This window comes from Urocitellus parryii, chromosome 11 (assembly GCF_045843805.1).
Source record: "Urocitellus parryii isolate mUroPar1 chromosome 11, mUroPar1.hap1, whole genome shotgun sequence".
Taxonomy (NCBI): domain Eukaryota; kingdom Metazoa; phylum Chordata; class Mammalia; order Rodentia; family Sciuridae; genus Urocitellus; species Urocitellus parryii.
This window is the reverse complement of record NC_135541.1, coordinates 16,997,269-17,016,882: the sequence shown is the minus strand read 5'-3', so window position 1 is coordinate 17,016,882 and position 19,614 is coordinate 16,997,269. Positions and strand designations below refer to the sequence as shown.

The 19,614-nt window shown below is 39.0% G+C and overlaps 1 protein-coding gene across 3 annotated transcripts in view; it reads right to left on the bottom strand.

The window, feature by feature from the left end:
- Positions 1-4,152: 4,152 nt before the first annotated feature.
- Positions 4,153-19,614, bottom strand: part of Phactr4 (phosphatase and actin regulator 4) — a 95,946-nt gene continuing 80,484 nt past the window's right edge. For all 3 annotated transcript variants that reach the window (XM_077791315.1, XM_026391664.2, XM_026391663.2), the window contains 5 exons: positions 13,325-13,380; positions 11,295-11,356; positions 9,399-9,536; positions 8,305-8,381; positions 4,153-7,150 (listed from right to left, as the gene is read on the bottom strand). In XM_077791315.1, coding sequence (XP_077647441.1) covers positions 7,135-7,150; positions 8,305-8,381; positions 9,399-9,536; positions 11,295-11,356; positions 13,325-13,380 — 349 coding nt within the window. In that variant the 3' untranslated portion in view covers positions 4,153-7,134. The remainder of the gene's footprint in view (positions 7,151-8,304; positions 8,382-9,398; positions 9,537-11,294; positions 11,357-13,324; positions 13,381-19,614) is intronic.

The window sequence follows — 19,614 nt, the reverse complement described above, 5'->3', positions numbered from 1 at the left end:
CCAAAACAACATTCACAATAGGAGGTCATGCATTTCTACATGAATTTTAACCAAAAAGGCAGCTGAAGCTGGTATACACCAGTAATCCCAGCTACTCAGAAGTCTGGAAAGTTTGAGTCCAGCCTTAGCAATGTAGCAAGACCTTGTCTCAAAATAAAAACAAAAAGGGCTCCTGATGTAGGTTAGTGGATGTAGGTTAGTGGATTCAATCCTTAGTACGGGGGTTGGGGTTGGAGGGTTGGGGGAATGTGGTCAGGGAAGAAAATGACAGGACATAGAAAGCATGATCAGAGGACAAACAAGTCAGTGTTTGACTCAGAAGCCAAGACTTGGATGTGGCTCAAGCCCTCAAATACCGCAGACTAGACAGTAGATGAACTGAAAATAAGCTTCAGAACATAACAGGTGACTGAGAAATCACTAGACCTTATAGAAAGGCATTCTAGTTCAGATTCTGTTTAGATTTTTTTTTTAAATATTTATTTATTTATTTAGTTAGTTACTTAGTTAGTTTTTGGCGGACACAACATCTTTGTATGTGGTGCTGAGGATCGAACCACACATGCCAGGCCAGCGCGCTACCGCTTGAGCCACATCCCCAGCCCCTCTGTTTAGATTTTAATGAGTTGAACAAACATGACTTATTAGATAGGGAAAGTAGTGTGTATAGACCAGAGGTCATAAATTGATGCCAAGAAACCTGTTCAGTTGATTTCTCTGTCACTTTTATTTTTTCTTTTTATGTTACAGGGGATTAAACTCAGTGGCTCTCTACCACTGAGCCCTCTAACCTCCAGCCCTATAAATTGAAATAGGGTTTAAGTGGCAGAGGCTGGCCTTAAATTTAAGAGCCACCTACCTCAGCCTCCTGAGTGGGTAGAATTACAAGCATGTATCTTCATACTGAATCCATCACTTCTTTTCCCCCTGCTTGTCAATAATTTAGCTCTACTGCTTGTGCTACATAGGAACTTAAGTTTAATGTTAGAGCAGATTATGTGAAGGGAGTGCAGGAAAAGCAGAAGATAGGGTAATAATTTAAAAAGTTTCAAAGGGTATGGGGTTGTGGCTCAGTGGTAGAGTGCTTGCTTAGCATGTATGAGGTACTGGGTTCAAGTTTCAGCACTGCATGTAAATAAATAAAAATAAAGATCCATCAACAACTAGAAAAAATATTTTTTAAAAAAGTATGTGGACAGGGACTGGGATTGTGGCTCGGTGGTAGAGTGCTCACCTAGCACTCGCAGGGCCCTGGGTTCTATCCTCAGTGCCACATAAAACTAAATGTTTGGAATAAAGGTATTGTTGTCCAACTACAACCAAAGAAATATATATATATTTTTAAAAAGTATGTGGATGGGGCTGGGGATGTGGCTCAAGCGGTAGCGCGCTCGCCTGGCATGCGTGCGGCCCGGGTTCGATCCTCAGCACCACATACCAACAAAGATGTTGTGTCCGCCGAGAACTAAAAAATAAATATTAAAATTCTCTCTCTCTCTCTCTCAAAAAAAAAAAAAAATAGAATTCTAAAAAAAAAAAAAAAAAAAAAAGCATGTGGACAGGGGCTGGGTCTGCGGCTCAGCGGTAGAGCACTCGCCTGGCACGTGCAGGGTGCTGGGTTCAACCCTCAGCACCACATAAAAATGAATAAATAAAATAAAGGTATTGTGTTCAACTAAAAAAAAATTTAAGAAAAGTATGTGGACAATTCCTTAAAAAAAAAAAGGAGTTTCAAGGGATTATTTTTTTTGAGGGGAGCGGAGAGGATAGGAAAAAGATAAACATTAAAAAAGGGGTGTGTCCTAAGAAACAGATACAGGGAAATTGTGTTGGTTCCTGTCAGAACACTGCTTTGGGGGGCAGCATTTGGGGGAAGAAATAAACAATATCCACACAAGGCAATAGATGGCGCAAGAGGTCCAGGTTGTTGGTGGTTCCTGCTTTTCCCTTCATGCTTCCTGGATCCTGGAGCTGGAGTTGAGTTAGAATCCTGAAGCAGTGTTTTAGGCTGTTTTGTCTTCAGGGATACACTGAAGACAAAAAGTTCTTTTATTTTTAGTACTGGAATTGAACCCAGGGTGATTTAGGACTAGCTACATCTCCAGTCTTTTTTTTTTTTTTTTTTTTTTGAGACAGGGTCTTGCAAAGCTACTGAGGTTGGACTTGACTTGCCATTCTCCTGCCTCAGTTTTCTGAGTTGCTGGGATACATGCATGTGCCACAGTGTCCAGCTATGCTTTCCTTTGTTGTACAGTCTTTTACAAGATTCCCTGTCCATTCAGTATCCACTGGACCTGCCCTTTCTGATTATGGTTTTCCAAAAACACCCTCTTCTGGAGTAGTCATCTAAATCCGCAAAAACCCAAAATTCATTCTCTTTTTCTGCAGCTACTGGGCAATGTACTCTTTCCAAGTAGTCTTTCGGGATGTGAAGGTGATCTGGCTGCGGCATTGATCACCAGGGTTGATTTGGCTTATCTGGATGGCTAGGTGGATGTTCCATTTCACCCTCACAGCTCCACGTGTGTCCCTCCAAAAGCTGTGTGTTGGGTGAAGGAGGACAACTTTCCCTGATAGAGGATGTTTTTTAGGTCAAGGGTAGCTGTGCTCCCCTGCTAGAACCTCCAGACAAGATCTCAAGGTCCAAATAGTCTTTTGGAGGGAGTTTAACCTCAAACATGCAGTGGCAGTTCGAGGTCTCTTTTGATGGTGAGTAAAGGAAAATCTGGGAGCAGTTCTGTTTCTTTACTTCTTGATAAAGGATAATGTGCTAAACAAGGCTAGACTCTGAAGTGAGGAGTACAAAGTGAGTCATTGCTGAGGCCACCTGTAGTAAACTGGGCTGTTTGCCAAGAGTACAGGAAGAACCAGTTGTCCTCTTGTGATGTCAGCTGGAGGTCCAATTATATGTGGCCCACATTTAGTAAATCCTTATGAAGGCAATCAGTTGAAATACAAGTGCTTGTCTTCAAATATGTGCAAAGAATGATTACATAATTGCTTTGACCTCAGGAAGCAACTTCATCTTAGTTTTTCTTTTGGTACTAGGGATTGAACCCAGGGGCACTTAACCAGTGAGCCAAATCCCCAGCCCTTTTTATTTTTTACATAGGGTCTCTGTAAGTTGTTGAGACTACCCTTGAACTTCTTTTTTTTTTTTAATATTTATTTTTTAGGTGTAGATGGACACAACACAATGCCTTTATTTTTATGTGGTGCTGCCCGTGCTAGGCGAGCGCTCTACCGCTGAGCCACAATCCCAGCCCTTCTTTTTTTTTTTAATATATATTTTTTAGTTTTTTGGCAGATACAACATCTTCGTTTGTATGTGGTGCTGAGGATCAAACCCGGGCCGCATGCATGCCAGACGAGCGCGCTACCGCCTGAGCCACATTCCCAGCCCCTACCCTTGAACTTCTGATCCTCAAGTCTTAGCCTCCGAAATGTCTGGGATTACAGACATGCACATAGCATAGCACTTGGCCATCTTAAGTTTCTTCACTGGTAAAATGAATATATCACTTACTAACTGGCTAGGGGTGGGCTACACAGGACAGATGCTTAGAGCAATGCTGTCACAATTGGCTGTTTTTTTGGATTTGTGCAGACACAAACGTGACTCTCACCTCTGGCTACATTTGACATCCTTATGGTTATTTCTTCCCCATCACCTACTTCTCACATAGGGTAATTAGCAATATTTTGGGTTTGCCAGGTGCGGTGGCACATGCCTGTAATCCCAGTGGCTCTAGAGGCTGAGGCAGGAGGATGAGTTTGAAGCCAACCTCAGCAATTTATAGAGGCCTTAAGCAACTTAGGGAGACCTGGTCTCTAAATAAAAAAGGGCTGGAAATGTGTCTCAGTGGCTTAAGTGCCCCTAGGTTCAATCCCCAGTAATGAAAAAAAAAAATTTTTTTTTTTTTGGCTTTGTTTACCTGTTATTTTTGTGGTGCTAGGGATTGAATTCAGGGCAAACACATGCTAGGTAAGTGCTCTACCACTAAGCTATAATCCCAGCCTCTTGGATATAATTTTTAAGCAGGCTTTCATCTTTTGGAATAGAGCATAAAAAATAAATAACACATTCCAGAAGGCTTGGCATTTTAAACTTCTAACATATTTTAATAATTAATATTGATGGTAAGACTGATATACAATGCAATTATTTATTTTACATGGAGATTCTGTACATCAGGGCAGCATCTTGAAGTACAACACACAGCTTTTATTTCTTCTTTTACATTATGATTGTGAACTTCACATTTACACAGAAAGGGAACACAAATCCATTTTTATTTACATAAAAACTAAATAAACAATTGAACACATTTTACACCCAAAGTATCTTGTTTCTAAACAACACAAATGAGATGAAAGATCAATCAGAATCCTTGGATGGCACATAGAAGGCAGACAAGTAGCTCAGGAATCAAATTTTGTCTTAAGCTTGGCACATTAAGGGAAAGAAAGGCAGTCAAAGAAGGGTTTGAAAATGTCATTTCAAGTCAGAGAATGCAGGCACATACCAAGCAGTTCCCAAACCAACAAGACAGGATGGTTAAGAGTCAAGTTAGCAGTTTATCTGTGACCACCATATACCCAGACCTCAAACAGACTTAGTAGAATTCTCATGATTTTACCTCAATTACTCCAAATGCTAATGAACTTCAAAGAGATGTAGATCTAGTATTGTTCCATAGCCTTTATAAAACCTTTGACAGTAATTGAGAACTCCAACTCCCACCCCAATCCCTACACAGAGAGAAAATACTACCTTGTAAATTCACTTTGACTTTTTTGTTTTGACCTGATGTTCTCATTCATCAGCAAATCTGATGTGAACATGAAAGAAGAAAAATCTACTAAAAAATTACATACAGAAAATGATAGATGCTGGGCATGGTATCACACACCTGTAATCCGAGTGACTCAGGAGCTTGAGACAGGAGGACTGCAGTTAATGTGGTCCTCAACAACTTTGTGAGACCCTGTCTCAAAAAATAAAAAAGGGGGGCTAGGGGTATAGCTTAGTTGATAGAGTACTTGCCTCACATGCACGAGGCCCTGGGTTCAATCCCCAGCACCACAAAAAATAAATAAAAAATAAAAAAGGGCTGGGCATGTAGCTCAGTGGTAAAGCACTCTTGGGTTCAATCTCTAGTACCAAAACAAAGAAACAAATGAAAAACCAAGAACAAATGACAAGAGATCAGAAAGAAACCTATAAAACAGCTACAATTTCCTAAACATCACAGTGAAGAAAAAAGTCCACATTCATCAGTTAAATAAAAACTGTCTCTTTCTTCCACTTACAGTGTGAATAGGAATAAAGAGGGAGATACTAAGTGGGATGAGGCTCAGTGGTAGAGCGCTTGCTTAGCATACAACATGAGGTCCTGGATTCAATCCCCAGTACCGCAAAAAAAAAAAAAAAAAAAAAAAAAAAAAAGTACAGCTTAGTGGTAGAGTGCATGCCAGTCATGTGCAAGGCCCTGGTTTCAATCACCAGCACTGCAAATAAAATAAACTTGCATATGATTTCAGTGTGGTTACTGAGACCAAACTAGCCCAGTCCATTTAAATGAAATGTCCATTTAATTAATTTAAATGAAAAAGAACCAGGCCCAGGGGTGCATACCTGTAATCCCAGCAACAGGAGGATCCCAAGTTCAAGACAAGCCTCAGCAATTTAGCAAGGGCATAAGCAACTTAGTGAAACCCTGTCTCACAATAAAAAAAAATAAAATAAAAAGAGCTAGGGATGTAGCTCAGGGGTAAAGCACCTCTGGGTTCAATCCCGAATCCCCCCGTCACCACCACCAAAAAAAAGGAAGGAAATAGGATAACCAAACTTTTTATTTTAGGAAATTATACTAACATATATTACAATTACAAAATGAGGTGGGACTAAGCCAATTCCTAGGCACCAAAAACGCTGGCTACAGCGTGGAAAAGGAACAGTGAGTTAAGCTGCCAGAGAATGCCAGGAGAATAGTGTTAGAGTGAAGAGGGAATGTGCAGCAGGAGAGGGCAAACGGCACTTAGAGAAGGGCAGTGAGCCATAACATGCCCCTCCTTTGTGGTTCTCCAAAGACATTTTCCCACGTAGCACCCCACATCCCTTAGGATCTTGCTGTGATTCTGGTTGGAAGTGTGGGGGCTGACACCAAATAAGTGCTCACCCAGCATGTCTACAACTCTGCTTTACTACTGGTTGAAGTGATTTACAGTATTTGGTACAATAAAAGTACAACAGCCTATAAAATTTAAACTACCAGTCAGCTTTCTGCCAAGTTGGCATTAATGTTAAGGCCTTTTCTTGTTTTTATATACAAAAAAATATACACGCTTTCTCATTTGACCAACTTGCATTCTGGTTGCAGCTCAGACTTTAATGAACAGGAAAAACATAAGTTCCCATTACTTCTTCAAAATCATTTAAAAATAAAAATTAGGATGACAAGTGCCAAAAAGGAGGAACATGTCAGATCCTGAGCTTCCCCTCAGACGTGTGTGCCTGAAGAGAACTATATTGCTGTGTTACAAGAGGTATAGTGCAATGCTATCAATTGACATCCCAGTGTGGTATGAAGGCATCCTCTGGAAGTGGGGATCCCTTTTTCCAGAAGGCTGGGGCCTCTAGAAAATTTTCCCACAAGCAATTATTTTTGAAGGCTGGAATTTAGTGCCTATACAAGTGGGTCTCACAATTAGGGCAGGGCAGGCACAATTAGGGCAGGGCAGGTAAGGCTAATGGTGCAAACTGTGCCTCAGCACAGGCAGTAATTTTGGGGCAAGGGTGTGGAAAAGTCAGTAAAACTCAGAACCTGCCAGTGGCTCAGAACTTTGGTGACTGGTGAGGGAAAACCCCTCAAGAATGTTGCTATATTAAAAAGTTCAAAAGTACTGATGAAGTGTTGGCTTTTGCCCCAGGGGCAGCACATGAGAATCCATTCCAGTGGAAGGCTACATTCATAGGAGTGCTGTTCACTCCAGAACAAGATCCCAGAGGATGCAATTCTGGCTATGCAGGGGAAGTGCTAAAGTTCCCTCCATAATGTCACTCTGGAAACAAGCAGCAAAGCAGTCCTGGTTTTTGGAGAAGTTGTTTAGTTCCTTTCTCAAACTTCAGCATTATGGACGATGGTAGCTAAAACAGATGATCAAAAGAAAGGTTACCAAATAATGTAGATAACTTTTCTTATATCAATAGTAATGAAATATCACATTCTTTTTTATTTTTTTGGTGCTAGGGATTGAACCCAGGGCCTTGGGCTTGTGAGACAAACCCTCTTACCAACTGAGCTATACCCCAGCCCCTGAAATGTTATATTCTTTTTTAATGTTTCTTAGCTTTTTTTCCACTCTTAATTCCCTTCAGTTGCATGTGACATGCGACACCCCTGCTCCTCCCTCCACTCCCCACTTATAATGCAGGAGGAGCACAAGTTCAAGACCACCCTCAGCAACTAAGCAAGGCTCTAAGCAAATAGCAAGACCCCATCTCAAAATTAAAAATAGAAAGGGCTGGGATGTAGTTCAGTGGTAAAGACCCCTAGGTTCAACAGCCAGTAACCACCCTGCCCCCGCAAAAAGTCTTTTTTCCACTTTTTTAAAAATGATTTTTCTTTCTTTTTTTATTGATTTCATTATTATTATTTTTAAATATACGACAGCAGTGGAATGCATTACAATTCTTATTACACATATAGAGCACAATTTTTTGTATCTCTGTTTGTATATAAAGTATGTTGATACCCAATTCAAGTCTTCATACATGTACTTTGTATAAAGATGTCCATCATATTCCACCATCCTTGCTAATCCCCTGCCCCTCCCTTTCCCTCTCACCCCTCTTCCCCCCCCCTTTTTTCCACTCTTAATTCCCTTCAGTTGCATGTGACATGTGACACCCCTGCTCCTCCCTCCACTCCCCAGTACTGGATTGTGCCACATCCCTGGCCCTTTTTTTGTTATTTTATTTAGAGAGAGGGCCTTACAGAATTGCTTAGGGCCTTGAGAGGGCCTTACAGAGTTGCTTAGGGCCTTGCTAAATTGCTGAGGCTGGCTTTGAACTCGGATCCTCCTGCCTCAGCCTCCTGATGATGTTAGAATTCTCTCTCTCTCTCTCTCTTTTTTTTTGTGGTGTAGGGGATAGTGCTGGGCATTGTGCATACTAGGCAAGCGCTCTAGCCCTGATCTACATCCTTAGTCCAGAGTTCTCCAACCTAAACAGCTCTGATATGTTTGTTTGTTGGGGTAAATTTTACTTAGCTTATAGTTTTTGAGTCTTTTGGCTCTTACCGTGTGAAATGTTTGCTCTCTTCATGAACCTCCATCTCTGAGCTTTTAAATTCATTTAATTCTTTTCTAATAGCAGCCTGTAGGGTAGAAATAAAAAAGACTTTAGCATTTTCTGTCTGCTGTAGTATAGCACTATGATTTGCCATCTACTCCCTATTGTGCTTAACTTTGAGAGTCACTGAGTCCCTGACAGGCAACACAGAGGGAAGAAAAAAAATCCAGGTCCACACATTAAGCCAAGCTCTGAACCTAACATACATCATTTTCTGACACAATTCATCTCACAATTAAACCTAAAATGTCAAGATAAATCCAAATATTGAAAACCCTGAAGAGAGATTATAGTTTTATATTTTTCACAGCATGTAAAAATGCCTTTCCTACTGTAGAAGTTAATATGTGTGCCAGATGCAGTGGTGCAAGCCTGTAATACCAGCTACTTAGAAGGCCGAGGCAGGAAGACTAAAAGATCCAGATCAACCTGGGCAACTAAGAGATAACCTTTCGATAAAGAGGGGCTGGTGTGGTGGCCTTCAGCAATTTTGTGAGACCCTGCCTCAAAAAAAAAAAAAAAGAGGGGAAGGAGGGTTAGTTAGGGATGTGGCTCAGTGAAAAGTGCCCCTGAGTTAAATTCCTAGTGCCAAAAACAAACAAACAACAAAAAAAGGGAACTATGATGAATATGTGTGAATGTAATTACTGAACTATACCACTCCAAATCCATTCAACAAATGTGTCTTAATGCATCAGGCTCTGGATTCAATCTCCAATAGCGCCCGCGCGCATGTACACACACACACACACACACATAAATAAAACAAAATTTAAAACATTTTGTTTCCTTCTAGTTTTTTCACTTTGTGATACAGCAGGGATTTCCTCCTCTTCTTTCAATGCTGGTGGTGGAGTCATTAGTATAAGATTTTGGTTGTACACCCTGTGATTTTATATCTTGATTTGAAATTTAATATTATATCAAAACTAGAAGCTTTATGGTTCCTTATTTTATTTAGTATCTGGCATCCTTCAAGTAAAGAAAAAAGAGAGCTTGCTCTCAAATATGAAAGAAAATATGTTACATGTTTTACAGTTACCTTGTCAGCAGGAGTCAGCTTGGTCCAAGGTTTGTCAGCTCGCCGGTCATAATCTTGAGCATCTGTTACTTCCACATATTCATTAAACCTCAGAATCTTCCTGGCAAGTAGTTCAGCCACAGTTGGCCTTTGACTGAGCTGAAAGAAATGGAATCTTTTAGTTCTCTATGCCAGGAATTAGCAATCACTTATGCATTCAAATTGCCTCTAAACTTTGTTTAATACTGAAATCACCTGGGGAGCTTTCACCATTATTAATTCTTGGGTATCATCCCCAGAATTTTTTCTTTTTAAGTAATTTCATTGCACAGCTAAGTTTGAGAAACACTGCTAGAATCTGTGCTTCTCAAACATCAACATACATACAAATCCCCCCAGGGATCTGGTTAAAATGTAGATTCTAGGCTGAAAGTATAGTTCAGTGGTAAAGCTTAGCATACTTGAGGCCATGACTTCAATCCCCAATACCAAAAACATTTAAGAATAAATAAATAAATAAAATGGAGTCTCTTATTAATTGAGTCTTGGGTAGAGCCTGACACTAAGCATCTCTTAGAAAATCCCAGGTGATAATAATGATGCTGGTCCACAGATCACATTTTTGTTTTTTTAGTATGGGGGTTGAACCCAAGGGCACTCAAACACTGAGCCACATCCCTAGTCTTTTTTATCTGTTTATTTATTTATTTAGTTGCAGGTGGACACAATATCTTTATTTTATTTATGTATTTTTAGGTGGTATAGGGGATCGAACCCAGTGCCCCAAGCATGCTAGGCAAGCGCTCTACCACTAAGCCACTACCCCAGCCTCCTAGCCTTTTTTATATTTATTTAGAGGCAGGTTCTCGATGATTTGCTTAGGTCCACTAAGTTGCTGTGGCTGGCTTTGAACTTGTGATCCTCCTGCCTCAGCCTCCCAAGCCGCTGGGATTATAGGTGTGTGCCACCATGCCACGCTCCATGGACCACATTTTGAGTAGCAAGGCTCTTGTGCATTTCATTTCAGCATCAACAATACACAAAGTAGAGGATTCCTTAACAAAATGATTTAAGATTGCAGGTAACCTGCTCAATCTGAAGATGGCCTCTAATTATCAAAGATAATTCCTTCATAGGATAATTCCAGAAATTAATATCTAGATCCCTTGCTCTTCTGGGGATTCTTAGAAATTTTAAGTAGTATTTGCCAGGCATAGTGATGCATACCTGTTATAACAGCACCTTGGAAGTCTGAGGCAACTTTGTGAGTGAGACCCATCTTAAAATTAAAAAAAAAAAAAAAAAAAGTGCTGGGGAATGTGACTTAGTGGTTAATCCCTGGTACCCCAAACAAACAAAGTTCCAGGCCACCTTGGACAATTTAGCAAGTCCTATCTCAAAATAAAATATAAAAAGGGCTGGAGATGTAGTTCAGTGATTGAGCACCCCAGGGGTCAATCTCTAGTACCACAAAAGACAAACAAATAACAACAACAAAAAATTAGTTTGCTTTGTAAAACTGAATGCTACACTCTCCTCCTGTTATTGTCTATACACAGCAACAAGTTTTAAGGGGTTGGGGGGTATGTACCTCAGTGTTAGAGCACTTTCATAGCAGGTGCAACGCCCTGGGTTTTATTACCAGCATCACAAACAAAAATTCCCACACATACAAAAACAAAACACAAAACAAAACTGCACCACTTTTTATAGAGTATACATCAAAATCCCAAGTCCAAAAAGGTAAAAATTATCAAACTCCTCCTTGTAAAGGTCTGTTTTAAACATTAAAAATCAAAGAAAAATTATGTATTATTTTCTACATATATAGCAAATTCATTATTTCCACAAATAGGTCATTCAAATCCAAGACAAAGTCAATAGGCAGATTGAAATCAACCACACAGGAAGCTGTACCTTTCTAGTGAGCCGACGTTTAATCTCTCGTTTCTCTGCCTGACGATCAGCTTCATTTTTAGCTACATTCGACAGTCAGAAACAAAGAATGAATATTACTTCAAAATGGCAATTTGCTTATCAAACATTTTGGTAATTATACCACAGATCTATCTATCTCACTTTCTTTCTTTCTTGTGGTACCGAAAACCGAACCGAGAGTCTCACAAATGCTAGATAAGTGCTCTACTACTAAGCTACATCTCTAGCACTTTTCATTTTCAGTTAGGGATTATAGGTGTTAAGTTACCCTCTTATTTTAGCCTCCCTAGAAGTTGGGATTATAGGTGTGTGCCCCGGCACCCAACTAACCAAGACAATTTTTTTTCTTTTATTTTGGTACCAAGGATTGAATCCAGGGACATTAAACCAGTGAGCCATATCCACAACCCCTTTTTACTTTTTGAATTTTGAGACAGGGCCTTGCTAAGTTGCTTAGGGCCTCAGTAAATTGCGAAGGCTGGCTTTGAACTTGCAATACTCCTGCTCAAGCTTAATCCCTGGAGGGAGGGAGGGAGGGAGAGAAAGAGAGGATGGGTGAGGGGGAGAGAGAGAGAAGAGAAGAGAAGAGAGAAAGAGAGAAAAGTCTCTACTTTTTTTTGATCATGCTGGAATTCAAACCCAGGGCTCTGAGTTTGCTAGGCAAGCATTCTACTACTGAGCTACATCCTCAGCCCTAGTCTTCACATTTTTTAACAGTTTTATATCTACCTAAACTATTCTCCATTATTCTATGGTTTGCAAAGCCAGAATATTTACTATGCACCTAAAAAAAAATTTATTTATTTTTTTTAGGTGTAGATGGACACAACACAATGCCTTTATTTTTATGTGGTGCTGAGGATTGAACCTGGGTCCAGCCCGTGCTAGGCAAGTGCTCTACCGCTGAGCCACAATCCCAGCCCAATTTGTATTTTTGTAGTTGTAGATGCCAGCATGCCTTTATTTTATTTGTTTATTTTTATGTGGTGCTAAGGATTGAACCCAGGGCCTCCCATGTGCTAGGCAATTGCTCAGCTACTAAGAGCCCACTAAGAGCCATTTTAAAAAAAGTTTTCATATTTTTGCTCAAGAGTAACTGTTAAGAATGGACAAAAGAGATCATACCAAGTTTCAGGTAATATGTTTATAAAGCCTCCCACACTTTATTTATCTTCCAAAATTATTTATTTATCTATTTATCTATCTATTTGTAGGTGGACACAACACCTTCATTTTATTTATTTATTTTTATGTGGTGCTGAGGATCGAACCCAGGGCCTTGAATGTGCTAGGCGAGCACTCACTGAGCCACAACCCCAGCCCAGCCTTCCACATTTTAAATTCACTAAGTGACTAAATTGTGTATACCTAAAAAGTATTATGGGAATGATCAGACTGAGCATCCCAACAAGCAATCCCAGGGAAACCTGAACCGCTTGAGTAATAAGATTTTTCTAAACTTTGGAAAGACAAATCACATCTGTATTAAATTAGAATGCTATTTCAGGAAGTTAATTATATACATAGACAACAAATTAAATACATGGTCTTACTTAGGGGCTATGGAGGTAAATACAGTCTTAATGACTGAAAGCAGCAGGAAAATTGCAATTCTAGGGACTTGCATTGGATTCCAAGCCCTCTGATTCTACTAGCACAAGAACATCTCATTCACATGCACAGTTACTACCGTAGTTCCTTCCATGAAGACAGAGAAAAGTTGGGTCACATCTCTTATACACTGTCAAATGCCCAAAGCAATTTGAGGAAAATGTAAAAACATTAAAGCAAAAATTTTTACAGTATCATACTATACTAAACAATGCCATGTAGCTTCTTCCAAAGGAAGCTTGGGGGAACTGTTCCCACAGGGGAAAAATATTTTTCCCAGACTGAAACACTCTCTTCTTGGCCCTTTTAGCAATTACTTCTTTTATCTTTTATGTACATTAAAATAATAGACATATAAAAGAATATCTGCATAATTTTATTTCCATAGCTGGACTTACGTTGCAGTATATTTCGTTGTTCTAGTTCTTCTGGTGTTGGTCTTTGACTCAGTCTCCTAAAAGGGAGATAAATGGGGATACTTATTATCTCACTTAAAGCTCTTCTTTACAATGATAGTTTATATTAGCCCCTAAGCAAGTTAAAAAAAAAAATCAATAAATTTTCAAATGATATATTTCATTTTCTTATCCGATTATTTATGAAACAATTTCCACATTGAAAGTACTAAGTCGGGCCCATGGCACATGCAGTGGCTTGGGCCGCTGAGACCAGATCACAAGTTCAAAACCAGCCTCAGCAAGTCAATAAGGCCCTAAGAAATCAGCAAGACCCCGACTTTATTTATTTATTTATTTTTTTATTGGTCGTTCATAACATTACATAGTTCTTAATACATCATATTACACAGTTGATTCACGTGGATTATGAAGACCCCGACTTTAAATAAAATATAAAATGGGCTAGGGATGTGGCTCAGTAGTTGAACACCCCTGAGTTCAATCCCTGGTACAAAAAAATAAAAAATGAAATAATAAAAATTAAAAAAAGAAAGTACTAATATAGAGCTAGAGATGTAGCTTAGTGGATAGCACTTGCCTGGTATAGGTGACGCCCTGGGTTCAATCCCTAACATTAAAGCAGGGGAAAAAAGAAAAGACAAACTTGAAAGTATTAATATTACAGATATCATATTATACATCATATTTTTTGGGGGAGGGGGTAGTGCTGGGGATTGAACCCAATGCCTCAACATGCCAGGCCTGTGCTGAGCCACAACCTCAGCCTGGTAATCTTTATTATATAATATATATGTGCATGTGTGTGTGTACTTGTTGTTGTTTGTTTTATTGAGATGGGATCTCATAATGTTGTCCTGGGCTCAAGTAAACCTTCTGCTTTAGCCTCTCAAGTAGCTGGACTACAAGCATGAATCACTATGACCAGCTGCTGTTTGGATTTTTAAGCAGTGGTTTAGGAGACACAGAAATTTAAGATGGTTTCTTTCTAGGTAATATTCTGTCATTATATGATTTTATTATATTTTTAGTTATGCTGGGGATTGAACTCAGGGTCTTCTGTATCCATCCCCAGCTCTCGTTAATTCTATGATTTTAATTTGGCTTCTCTGTGAAGTATTTGATAAGGTTTTTCATAGTTCTGATGATGTTACTAACCAATGACAACTTGTCATTTCTTTTTCTTTTAAATATTTTTTAGTTGTTGATAGACCTTTATTTATTTATATGCAGTGCCTCACACAAGCCAGGCGAGTGTGCTACCACTGAGCCACAGCCCCCACCCATTTCTGTCATTTCTGAATTCAGAAAGCTATTCATTTTTTTAACTTTAATCTCAATATTTATCAGACAGCATTTCAGCTACTTGTTTTTTTTTTTTTTGTACCAGAGATTGAACCAGGGGCTCCTAATCAATAAATCACATCCCCAGTCCTTTTTATTTTGAGCCTTCCTAAATTGCTGAGATTGGCTTTGAACTTGAAATCCTGCCTCAACCTCTGGAGCTGCTGCTGGGATTACAGGCATGCACCATCGTGTCTGGCTCTACCTGCTAATTATTCAACTCTTTTGTTGCCTGTGTGGAGAACGCCTAGACCCATTCTCTACACAATTTACATTATATATATATATAATAAAATATATATAAAATTTCATTTTTTTTAAGGACTGAGGATTAAACCCAGGGGCACTTAACCACTGAGCCATATCCCTAACCCTTTTTCTTTTTTATTTTGAGACAGGCTCTTACTAAGTTGCTTAGGGCCTCACTAAATTGCTGAAGCTGGCTTTGAACTTGCAATTCTCCTACCTCAGCCTCCCAAAGTGCTGGGATTACAGCTGTGTGCCACGATGCCCAGCTTTTATGTTTAATTTTTAAAGAAACAGCCAAACTATTTTTCTGAAGTATTTCTACTACTTTACATTCCTACAACTAGTAGGTAAGAATTCAGTTGCTCCTTATTCTCCGTATTGCCAGTCTTTTATTAAATTGTTTAATTTTAGCTATCCTAGTGGATTTGTAGTGGTATCTCATTTTTTTGTTTTTTAATTTAAATTGTTATTTTACAGTAGTATTCTCTTATCCATGCTTTTGCTTTTCAGGGATTCAGTTACCCAAGGTCAACCATGGTCCAAAAATAAATAAACATAGTTATATTTAGAAATAAATAATCAATAAGTTTTAAATTGCATGCACTTTAAAAATTTTGAACTGTCCCACTCTCTCCCCACCTGGAATATGAATCATGCTCTTTGTCGTGGGTATTATTCATCCATTAGTCACTTCTTAGCCATCTGGGTTATGAGACTGACTGTCATGGTGTCATGGTGCTTGTGTTAAATGAAGTAACCTTTTTTTTACTTAATAATGGTTATAAATATAAGAGAAGTGATGCTGGTAAGAGTGTTTAATATGTGATCCAACCCCTTAACAGAGTGGTTGCTGGTTATTTTGGGGATTAAACCCCAGAAGTGCTCTAACACTGAGCTACATCCCCAGCCCTTTTTAATTTTTTTTTTTTTCTATTTTGAGACGTGATCTCACTAAGTTGCTCACACTGGCCTGTCTCCAGAGTCAATGGGATTATAAGGATGTATTACCATCCCCATGGGGCCTCCTAAGAGACTGAAAATTATAAACACAATGTTGTTCAGTAGTTCTTTAGAGATTATTCATCATCCATAAATAAAACTTTATATTGACTAGTGACCAGCTATTTTATACACTTCCACTGAGCACCTGGCAACACTATTCTGCTCTCTGCTTCTATGACTGTTTTATTTTTTCCTTCTATGAAAATTTTAAATTCCGCAAAGAAGTGGGGTCATAGAGCATTTCGCCTTCTGTGACTGGTTTTTTTGTCTTGCAGTGCTGGGCCTGATTCATGCTAGGCAAACCATCTACAATGAGCCATCATACTTCTAACCCTATGACTGGCTTATTTTGCTGAGCACAATGTTCTCAGGGTTTATCCATGTATATCCAATGTTGTTTTCTTTCTAAGGCTGAAGAATGTTCCACTGTGTACACTATATTTTCTTACTCCATTCTCCCCCATCAGTGAACATTTAAGTTTTCTCCATATTTCAGCTATTAAGATACTGCTACCAATAAATAAATAAATAAACAAATAAATAAATAAGAATACTGCCACAATGAACATGGATTGCAACGCTGATTTCTCTCCAAGATCATGATTCTAATTTTTTCAAATAAATACCCAGAAGATGGACTGCTGGATAATATGGAAGTTCAATTTTTAACCTTTTTTTTTTTTGGGGGGGGGGGTTGCTGGGGACTGATTCCAGGGCCTTGCATAAACTAGGCTATTTTTAATTTTTTGAGGAATCTCCGTACTGTTTTCCACATGGGATGCATGAATTTGCATTCCAATCAACAGTTTATAAGGGTTCTAATTTCTCCATATCCTTGCCAACACTCCTCTTTTGTTTCTTAGAGAATAGCCAGCCTAACAGGTGAGAGGTGATATCTCTTGTGGTTTTGATTTGCAATTCTGATGATTAGTGATGTTGAACATTTTTTCATATACCTGTTTGCCATTTGTATGTCTTATTCCGATTATATGGTTTTAACTTGCATTTCCTTAATGAGTAATAATGTTGAGCCTCTTTTCATATGCTTATATGCCTTCTATATATCTTCTTTGGTGATGTGTCTGTTAAAATCTTATGCCATTTTTTTTTTTTCCAGTGTTGGGGACTGAACCCAGGACTTCAGGCATGCTGACCTGGTCCTTTTTTATTGTCTTCTTATTCAGTTTTGAAAATCTTCATATTATAGATAAGAGACATTCATAAAATACATGATATGAAAAATCCTTTCCTGAACTCAGGGCATTTAACCACTGAGCCACATCTCCATCCCTATTTTGTATTTTATGTAGAGACAGGGTCTCACTGAGTTGCTTAGCACCTCACTTTTGCTGAGGCTGGCTTTAAATCTGCAATTCTCCTGCATTGCTATGATTTCAAGTATGTGCTATCACACCAAGCTTCTCTGAGTTTTTTTGTTTGTTTGTACCAGGGACATTTAACCACTGAGTCACACCCCCAGCCCTATTTTGTATTTTATTAAGAGACACGGTCTCGGGGCTGGGGATGTGGCTCAAGTGGTAGTGCGCTCGCCTGGCATGCATGCGGCCCGGATTTGATCCTCAGAACCACATACAAACAAAGATGTTGTGTCCGTCGAAAACTAAAAAATAAACATTAAAATTTTCTCTCTCTCTTTCTTTAAAAAAAAAAGAGAGAGAGAGAGGAAAAAAAAAGAGAGAGACAGGGTCTCAATGAGTTGCTTAGCATCTTGTTTTTCTTGAGGCTGGCTTTGAACTTGATCCTCCTGCCTCTGTCTGCTGGGATTATAGGCATACTCCACCACAACTGGCTTTTTAAAAATATTTTTCATTGTAAATAGACACAATACTTTTATTTTTATATGATGCTGAGGAACCCAGTGCCTCACACATGCTAGACAAGTGCTCTACCACTAAGAAACAACCCAAGTTCTATTTCTATGAACTTCTGATTAGTTATTAGTAAAAATCAAGGGATGAACTAATAAGAAATTAGTTATTTGTCACTCCTACAAAAGTTGAAGGGACATGGTATCTGGCAGAGGCCAGAGCAGTTACCTCTTTCCTGTGGCTAATTAGGTTAACAAGGTCCTACTGTTTAACTTATGCTATTCCAAGTGAAAAAGCTTTCCATGAAAGCAGGCCCAGTCTAAAACTGGATAACAATAACAATGCCATCCTTTATATGGACAGATGAAGGCATACTAGAGATGACTTTACCAGGACTTTGCCAGATGACTTTACTATTTAGAAGGGATTAGTGACTGTGTATATTGACTAATTTAAATTTTCTGACAAAAACTGAGGAGAAGCACCGGGCATGGTGGCGTACACCTGTAATCCCAGCAGCTCAGGAGGCCGAGGCAGGAGAACTGCAAGTTCAAAGGCAGCCTCAGCAACCACGAGGCACTAAGCAAACTCAGTGAAACCCCAAATTCAATCCCTGGTATCCCCCTCCCCCCAAAAAATTGGAATAAAGATGCCAGCACTATAATCCAAATGATTAGTACTAGGTAGAGTAGTTCTTTTTTTTTTTTTTTTTTTTTTTTTTTTTTAAGAGAGAGAGAGAGAGAGAGAGAGAGAGAGAGAGAATTTTTTAATATTTATTTTTTAGTTTTCGGCGGACACAACATCTTTGTTTGTATGTGGTGCTGAGGATCGAACCCGGGCCGCACGCATGACAGGCCAGCGCGCTACTGCTTGAGCCACATCCCCATCCCAGGTAGAGTAGTTCTTAAAGTGATCCCACAACCAGCCGGATGACTAGACCCCATCACAAAGCAAACACCTCCAGACATTGAGCTCAAAAACTTGTTTTTTAATTTCAAGCCTACAGGTGATTCAAACCTAAAAGATGAATGCTAAAGTAGAAAACAACTGATTTAGAGTTAATCAGAGTCACACACACACACACACACACACAAAAAAAAAAAAACAGAGATAAAAATCAATGTCTAATAATAGGGTTATGGTTCAGTTAATTATACTATATTGATTCAATGGACTCATATATGGTGACTATCAGTAATAATTACAAAGACTATATGGAAATAGGAAAAATCTTTATAATAAAAAAGTAATAGATGTGCCATGTAAAATATGCACACAAAAACACTAGCAAAGAGAAAGGAATGTAACTCAGTTGCAAAATGCTTGCCTAACGTGTGTGAGACCCTGGTTCAATCCCTAGCACCACAAAACAAACAAAAATCACTGGGAAAGAATACAAAATATTGTATTCTAAATCCAACCTGAGATCTGCTTGTTTAGAGCCTGAACTTAAACAAACCACCACCACCATCATCATCATATCACCATCATTATCATTACTGATGCTGGGAGAGAACTCAGGGCCTTATGCATGCTTAAGTAAGTGCTCTGCCACTGAGCTATTATCTGCCCCCCAGCACCATTCTATTTATTTGTTTATTTTTTGGTACTAGAATTGAACCTCGGGCTATTTTACCACTGAGCTATAGCCCTAATGTTTTATTTTGAGACTGGGTCTCACTAAGCTGTTGAGGATCTCACTAAGTAGTTGAGGCTGACATTGAATTTGTGATACTCTGGCCTCAGCATCCCGAATTGCTGAAATTACAGGAATGATAGAAGGAAGACAACAATAAATAAATTAGAATAGCAGAAAATGAATAACCAGAATCTCATTATAAGGAAAAA